This window comes from Glandiceps talaboti, chromosome 1 (assembly GCF_964340395.1).
Source record: "Glandiceps talaboti chromosome 1, keGlaTala1.1, whole genome shotgun sequence".
In the NCBI taxonomy this organism is placed as follows: Eukaryota; Metazoa; Hemichordata; class Enteropneusta; family Spengelidae; genus Glandiceps; species Glandiceps talaboti.
In genome coordinates, this window is record NC_135549.1 from 31,608,150 (window position 1) to 31,617,331 (window position 9,182).

The following is a 9,182-nucleotide window of genomic DNA, read 5'->3' on the forward strand; positions in this document are numbered from 1 at the left end:
ATGGTCACCCCTCGTGACGCTTCGGCTGGCAAGCGATCCATGTTTAACGAAGGTCTGTACCCGTCGGAAAAAAATCAATCACCACCGCCAGATTATGTCGAGCCAGCTAGTAAAAAGAAGACGTACAGTGATGTTGTTCAAGAATTTTCCGACAACACCACAGCTCATGGAATTCCTAGAATTATCAACGCGAGGCAGTCTTTGGCCAAATTTTTATGGTTCATCGTTGTTGCTGGTAGTACAGGAGTGTTTGTCTGGCAAAGTTTGGTATTAGTGTTCGATTTTTTCGATTGGCCAGTCGATGTGTCCATCGAGGTGATCACTAAAAGTGACGGCGTTGAATACCCAGCCGTAACGGTTTGCAATATAAATCGTCTGCGTCGCTCTGAGATGGAGGGGACTCGCTTTGAAGGAATACTCGACATCGATGGAGGAGGAGATTCGAACATTTGGGATTACGATGGTTTTGAATGGTATTTCTATTCTGATAGGTTTTCCGACTCCGACTCAGCCACGGACGAACCATCGACAGAAGCGTCGGTAATATCCGGTCGTCGACGACGATCACTGGAACGGGGATATGGTAACGAGGAACCCTCCTTCGACGAGTTCCATCCGGGTGAAGACATTTCGTCAGACAACGACTTTTCCATACCTTTAAAAAACCCGGACTCAGTCAATCCCAACTCTGAAGAGAAAAATAGCAATAAACATGGTCATTGGAAGCGTAGGAAGACAGACACGGGTACGAAACAGTCCAAATCGGGACCATCAAAGAACGATCGCGATTACCCCGACTTTCCAGACTACGAGACTGATCAAAAGCTACACGGACAAGTCCATTCAAGGACACAGGAAAATGATGAAGCAACGCGACAAAGACGTCCCATAGATAGAAAGAAATTCAGTGACGTCATGAAGAAACTGATGGAACCAGAAGTAGAAAGATTTAAGCAACGTAGGCAAGAAGACGTGGAGACCAGAAAGGCAAGAATGAAAGATTTGAAAAAAGTAAAACACGAAAGAAAGCTTAACCGAGAGAAGAGATTTGCTTCGTATGGTGGTAGTGCTGGAATGAACTATGAGGACAGCTGGATGAATGAATTTCAATGGGATGACATGGGTGATTTGGGAATGAGTGACTGGGAATATTACGATTATGGTTGGGATGGTGTCACAGGAGATGACGATTGGGACGGATTTTATGCTAATTCGAAAATGGAAGATTTCAGTGATCTTGCCGATGTTGCTAATCCAACTGATGATGAGTTTAGGGAGATTGGACACCAGGCAAAGGACTTCATTCTACAATGTACCTTTGATAAAAGACCTTGTAACTACACGTAAGTTCTCAAATCTTGTATGTATGTATGTATGTATGTATGTATGTATGTATGTATTATACCCTTGTCCATAACTAGCTAATAGTTAGGTAAAGGGTAGAGAAAAAAGGAATTACTTGAATGCCAAGATAGATGACGTAAAACGTGGAATTAGTGATTTATTATGGACGGTCTTAGGTAAAAGTTATCGATATTTCCATAAATATACGCATTGCCATGCAGTCTAAAATTTGTTTTAATGTTTTCATATGGTATTTCGACAGAATCTCTTTCAGAATATTGGGGCGATATTTTGCACTTTCATGTTCTACGATTTTGTACGTCACACTTTCAAACGACCTGATATACTTCGATGGACGAACACGTCATTTGGTTACAAGGTTTGCGTGTAAATTTGAAGCGAAAGTCAAGAGTAAGCTCAGTAATGGTTTTGATTTTTCCTTTAATGAGATACTTGATTCTTCTATTAGTGATACCGAAGTTTCTGCTGCAATAAAAACACTTAAATCAGGTAAAGCTTGTGGGGATGATGGGATATTAAATGAAATGTTGAAATGTGGTTCAGCCATACTAATGCCTGCTCTCCTTAAACTTTTTAATACAATTATGAAAAGTGAAATATTTCCATCTATTTGGAGTAAAGGTTACATTGTCCCTATTCATAAATCTGGTTCAAAAGATGACCCTTCAAATTATAGAGGGATTTACTATAAGTAGTTGTTTTGGTAAAATTGTTACTGTTATTTTAAATTATCGAATTCAGATTTTCATCCAGAAAAATAACTTGTTGAATTGTGAGCAAATAGAAAGGTTGTCGTACATCAGATCATGTATTTGTTTTAAAGACATTGATTAACTTCTACAAACAAAAAGGTAGATCAAAACATGTGTTTGCTTGTTTTGTAGATCTTAAGAAAGCTTTTGATAGTGTTTGGCATTTAGGATTGTTCTACAAATTATCAAAACAAGGTTTCAGTAGTAAATTTTTGAATATCACCAAGTGTATTTATGATAATATTCAGTCTTGTATCAAACTCTCAACTGGTTATACCGATTTCTTTTCTTCTCGTATTGGTACCAGACAAGGTTGCAATCTAAGTCCCACACTGTTCAACCTATTCATTAATGATTTGCCAATGTTACTTCACAGAAAATGTATTGATCCTCCCTTTTTGCTAGATAAGAAAATATCGATCCTTATGTTCGCTGATGATATTGTACTGTTGTCAACTTCTAGTCATTGTTTACAACATTCACTCAGATTACTTGAATCCTTTTGCAACAAATGGCAACTAACAGTGAGTCTTAAAAAGACAAAAGTTTTGGTGTTCAATGCTAATTTTAAACCACTTAAATATAGTTTATTTATAATGAAAGAGTGGATATTGTTGCATCATACACTTATTTAGGTATTTCATTAACCCCTTCAGGAAATTTCAAAAATACTAGAGTGGCTTTGAAGAATAAAGCTTTGAGAGCACTGTTTGCTTACACTAACGTACTGAATACACATAATGGAGCTTCAGTTGATGTTCAATTGCATCTCTTTGACTCTTTGGTCAAACTAATATCATTATATGGATCTGAAGTTTGGGGTGCCTACATATTCCGTAGAGTTGATGTTGGCAAATTCAATGAATACTTTCTTAAGCCTGTGATGAATGATATTGAATCAACACACATAAAAGCATGCAGTTATATGCTTGGAGTTAACAAAACATCATGTATCCATGCATGTTTAGGTGAATTAGGACGTTTTCCATTATTAATTACTGTTATTGAAAATGTTGTCAAATATTGGTTTCGGTTAAAACAAGTTAAAGAGGCATCTTTACTTGATTATGCATACAAATTAGAAATGGGGTTGCATGAAAAACACCAGTCCATATATCTTGATTTTGTTCATTTAGTATTTTCATTTTGTAACTGTTCCCATTTTATAGTTGGTGAGAATTATAAATTGTCTACTATATTAAAGAAAGTTAAAGATTCTTTGAAATCAAAATTTATTGACATGTGGAAGAAATATGTGGCAAGTAAAAGCAAACTTCATGTTTATTCAAAAATTAAGTTAACTTTTCAACGTGAAAAATATTTATTTATTGTTAGAAACACCTTTGATAGAATAGCTGTTACAAAATTAAGGATTTCAAACCATGTATTGCCAATTGAAACTGGCCGTTACAAGAATATTGAAAGGAAACAGAGATTATGCACCTTGTGTAGCTCGAGTATTGGAGATGAATTTCACTGTGCAATACTGTGTAAAATGAAAACATTCAGAAGATAAGAGATGAATACTTGGACATTTTATGTAGTTTACAGTCGCAGTTACTTAAATTTGATAATCATTCTCTATTTAAGTACATTTTTTCATTTGTAGATGATATTATAGCAAGTGTCACAGCTAAATATCTCAGTGATATACTTAATATTTTCAAGACATTGTAAACATCAGTGTTTCATTTGGTATATTTTCTTGCCAATGTCACTTCTTGTGTACACGGCTTAATAAATAATAAAAATATGTAATATGTATGTATGTATGTATGTATGTATGTATGTATGTATGTATGTATGTATGCACGTATGCACGCATGGTATGTAGTTAATAATAAATATACAATTTTAGTAATATAAAATAATAACTTTATATTCCGTTGTTCTAATTCTATCTGTAGTCATTTCTACCAATGGCAAAACAAGAACTATGGAAACTGTTTTACTTTCAACAGTGGTATAAATGAAGCTGTTAGACAAACTGGTAAATCTGGCTCTCAGTATGGTAAGTACACAATGTGTGTGTTGTGGCCATATAGTTGGGGATTTGGTGTTTATTTTGGATTTTTGGTTTGTAAAACATGTATTACGTAATTTTACCATTATAGCTTCCTACTTGAAAAAATCACTATGAAACAACATATACCAAGTCTTTGTTTGTAACTCAGTACATTGCAAAAGCATGATAAATGTGTAAAATGGTTGTTATTGTACGTACAATAACACATTTTTTTTACATGTTTTTAAAATAGCTTTGTGAAATGTATTGGGTTGTAAACACAGATTTTTCAAGCATGCAAGAAGCCATGATAAATTGTTTTGTATTAAAAATCCCAAATAATTACCAAGTCCTCATCCATACGGCAAAGTTGTTCGCTTTGTGTGCCACATTATCTCCAATTCAGCGTAATATAAATATTTGTACATGTATACGACACATGACTAACTGAGCGTCGCGTCAAACTACACCAGTGGCATCCGCTGTTGTTTTGTATTATGTACGTATATCAGTTTGACAGTGTGACAAATTAGAGAAGACTTTTGGCACCTTAAAAGTCAATTTCCTCCAACCCTTTTCGTCGTTTATTTTGTATGAAGGGCTACACTTGACTCTTTTCATTGAACAACCGGAATATGTAGGACTGTTTTCTCAAGAAAGTGGAGTTAGGGTATCAGTATCGCCTCAAGATGTAATGCCCTTCCCTGAAGACATCGGTATCACTGTATCACCAGGACAAGCTACATCAATTGGACTTCGCAAAGTAAGTCAGCTTGGCAGCAAGACATACAAACATGTCAAGATATACAGGCCAAGATAAGGCCAAAATTGATATTTACTGGCCAAGATATACAGGACAAGATACACACAGGACAAGATATGCTGGCCAAAAAAAAACATGCCAAGACATAAGGCAATGCACATACGGGCCAAGATATACGGGCCAAGATATACAGGCCAAACAATACATGCCAAAATTAACTGGCAGATTTGAGATATATTTTAACCATTAGCAAGGTAGCCCACATTCATTGGAGAAAGCTCAATTTCTTTTCAATGATTTTAGAAATGAAATATATAAACTGTATCCACATATTGGGAAAAGTCTACACTGCATTGATATTATGTTGTAACTTTTTATGTTGGAGTAATTCTACATTGTTTATCTTAGATATGGCAGAGACATATCAAACTTATGATCGGATAGTGTAGCTATAGCTTTCCGGGTGGATAATTAGTTCGCACAGTTCTAAACCTGACATGTTGTGTTGTAAATTAAGATCTATTTAACTTAGTGTTCGTATGATGTTTGATAATAATAGCAAAGATATGTGGAAGTGGGTGTGCATCATTTTCATTATCAAAATGTATATTCTTTTATTTCAGAACGATATTTCTCGCCAAGGTGGTAACTATGGCAACTGTACCTCGGGTGACGAATACTACATCGTAAACACAGAGTTTAAATATTCAGTTAACCTATGTGTAAAGGAGTGCTTACAAAAGAACTTGATAGAGAGATGTAGTTGCGTCACTGATATTCTGTTGGACGAGGATAAATGCAGCTATGTCAACACCACACAGCGTAAGGACACTGCACTACGTTCATTAGGGAGGGAGAGGGGAGGGGGAGAGGGAGGCAGACAGAGACAGACAGAGACATAGACAGAGACAGAGAGGTTGCAAAGCGTTGTGTATTCTAAGTTATCTGGCCACATTGCTTAAAATAAAAACTCTATTATAGGTACGTACCTACCGAGATAATTATAACAATACAGTCTCAGGTTTTCCTCGACAGAACAATGGGGGGACAGACATACCGACAGGGGGAGACAGAGGCAGATAATTAGACAGACAGACAGACAGACAGACAGACAGGTATATAGAGAGACGGGCAGGCAGACAGAAACAGAGAGAGCTCGGAAAATAAAGAATTTATCAAACTTTTATTGGTACAGTTTGTTTTCCTCCACAGAGCGATGCCGACAGATTGTTCAAGGTCTCTTTGAAGATTATGAATTGAACTGTACTTGTAAAAATCCATGCGAGTAAGTATTAAATTACTTATTGAATTTCGAAATATAGCTGCCACTCCAGCTTTTCCTTCGTAGGAAAATTTCAACTAAAATTTCAAAGCGAGGACAGTCATTCAGTATTACTTTCAATGGGTTAATGGGCCAGTAGGTCAATGGGTCAAACCAAAGGTAATCAAACGATACTACCAAATAATGTTGAAAGTGTGACAGCTAATTTGCATATGCTAATACGAGTACGCTTTTAATACAACTACCTTTTGAGTCTTGTGTATTTCACAAGCTACGTAACTGATAGGTTCATTGTACTTTCTATTGTTTCCAGGGAAACAAGCTACAGTACCATGGTATCATCTTCTATATGGCCCTCTGAACGGTATGAGTCTCACCTATATGGAGTACTTTCCGAAAAGAGTATTAAGGCTGCTATAACCCTCCAAGACGTAGATGCATCAAGGTAACACTACTTGCCATGATAGTGCAGTTGTTGTCAGTAATTACAACGGGGAGGGCCGGGGCCGGGGGCAGGGCAATCTTGAATAGGGGTGGCTCATATATTAGAAATTGGGATTAGGGGAGGGTCACGTTTTACTTTGACTCATTGTATTGTCCAACATTGCATTACTTTGTGATTTTGGCATTTTGTCCACATATCGGTTACGGTTAGGGTTAGTAGGGTTGGTGTTAGGGTTGTTGTTAGGTATCACAGGCATTTACAATTACTAGTGAAAGGACGATCTTTCACCTACTTCAATACCTCTGAATTCCCCAGTTCGACAGACAGAGACATTCAATATTTTCTTTTCCTTAACAGCCTTTGAGCTTTAGCTTGTGTTTCGACCCCTGAGTTATTTTTGCAAAATTCTGCGAGACTACTTACGTACTGTAAATGTATATATGTTGACAATAGCTGGGTATGCCTGGTATATCGGATTACAAGGGTTTTAATTTACTCAATTTGAATCCTTCACACATCGCACAATTACAATTTTATGTATTTTTCTCATACGTGTACGACAAGTAAATAAATGTTACCAATGGATTACAATGATAATAACCAGTTGACCACTGGTTTTACATAGTGTATTTCATGCTGCACCTTTTACATTTTTACTAAAAATATATAACTAGTTTGGTTACAAAGTACGTAAATAGCCCTTGCCCATTGTCAGCAATATGTGACAACTTTACACATACAGTTCGACAACTTACAGATTATATTCAAATATTTAGCCAGGAAGTACTTATAACGGGGAGTTTTTAACGTTCAAGATATAATAAACTGTGGTAGGTTCAGGCGGAATGCGTTTTGTAAGTGAGAGATTTAAAGAACATATACGAAAAGCTATTTACTATAATCGCAAAGAAGACAGAAAATCACCGATGTTCGTGTATATAATATATTTTTGTTTTTGGATATATATCATTACATGCAAACTAATCTGAATAAGAACGACAGACTTTTTCCGGATAAGCTACTATCATTTAGTAATCATGTAATACAACATTAAAGATTACAAGATAAAAGATTGTAATTGGATAATTTTTCATCACACTTTGTTACTAACCATGTATATTGTTATTTACTTTGATTTCATTCAAGGCTTAACTTGGTTCGCTTGAAGGTATTCTTTGAAGAACTGAATTTCCAGAGTATCGTACAGACACCCAAATACAACGTAAGAACTACTTCATTGATTTTTTCTCAAGTTTACCTTTAAATCTTGATATAGGACATTTTCTAACTCAGGGAGTGGTCTGGGGGAGTGGTACTCAAGTTTACCTTTAAGTCTTGATATAGGACACTTTCTAACTCAGGGAGTGGTCCGGGGAGTGGTACTCAAGTTTACTTTTAAGTCTTGATATAGGCCACTTTCTAACTCAGGGAGTGGTCCAGGGGAGTGGTACTCAAGTTTACCTTTAAGTCTTGATATAGGATACTTTCTAACTCAGGGAGTGGTCCAGGGGAGTGGTACTCAAGTTTACTTTTAAGTCTTGATATAGGCCACTTTCTAACTCAGGGAGTGGTCCGGGGAGTGGTACTCAAGTTTACTTTTAAGTCTTGATATAGGCCACTTTCTAACTCAGGGAGTGGTCCAGGGGAGTGGTACTCAAGTTTACCTTTAAGTCTTGATATAGGACACTTTCTAACTCAGGGAGTGGTCCGGGGGAGTGGTACTCAATGTTTCCAGACAAGTTCAAGACAAATCGCAAGTTGGATGTATGAATGGATATATGTAGATATACAGATAGATAGATAGATAGATAGATAGATAGATAGATATATGGATAGATAGATAGATAGATAGATATATAGGGATAGATAGATAGGGATAGATAGACAGATAACTAGATAGATAGATAGATAGATCATGTGATATAGATAGCTAATAGACATACATACATACATTCATACATACATTCATACATACATACATACATACATACAATATACATACATACATACATACATACATACATACATACATACATACATACATACATACATACATACATACATACATACATACATACATACATACATACATACATACATACATTCATTCATACATACATACATACATACATACATACATACATTAATACATACATTCATACATACATACATACATACATTCATGTACATACATACATACATACATACATACATACATACATACATACATACATTCATACATACATACATACATACATACATACATTCATTCATACATACATACATACATACATACATACATACATACATACATACATACATACATACATACATACGTAAAATACATACAGACATACCCATAGATAGATATATGTATGTATAGATAGATAGATAGATGGATAGATAGATAGATAGAAAGATAGATGGATAGATAGATAGATATATAGATAGATAGATAGATAGATAGATAGATAGATAGATAGATAGATAGATAGATAGATAGATAGATAGGTGGGTGGGTGGGTGGGTGGGTGGGTGGGTGGGTGGGTGGATGGATGGATGGATGGATG

At 35.8% G+C, this 9,182-nt stretch overlaps 1 protein-coding gene across 1 annotated transcript in view; it reads left to right on the forward strand.

The window, feature by feature from the left end:
* LOC144435805 (uncharacterized) overlaps nucleotides 1-9,182 on the forward strand; it is a 9,770-nt gene continuing 588 nt past the window's right edge. The window contains exons 1-7 of the mRNA XM_078124434.1: nucleotides 1-1,343; nucleotides 4,025-4,128; nucleotides 4,722-4,885; nucleotides 5,509-5,707; nucleotides 6,098-6,170; nucleotides 6,481-6,612; nucleotides 7,759-7,834. Coding sequence (XP_077980560.1) covers nucleotides 1-1,343; nucleotides 4,025-4,128; nucleotides 4,722-4,885; nucleotides 5,509-5,707; nucleotides 6,098-6,170; nucleotides 6,481-6,612; nucleotides 7,759-7,834 — 2,091 coding nt within the window. The remainder of the gene's footprint in view (nucleotides 1,344-4,024; nucleotides 4,129-4,721; nucleotides 4,886-5,508; nucleotides 5,708-6,097; nucleotides 6,171-6,480; nucleotides 6,613-7,758; nucleotides 7,835-9,182) is intronic.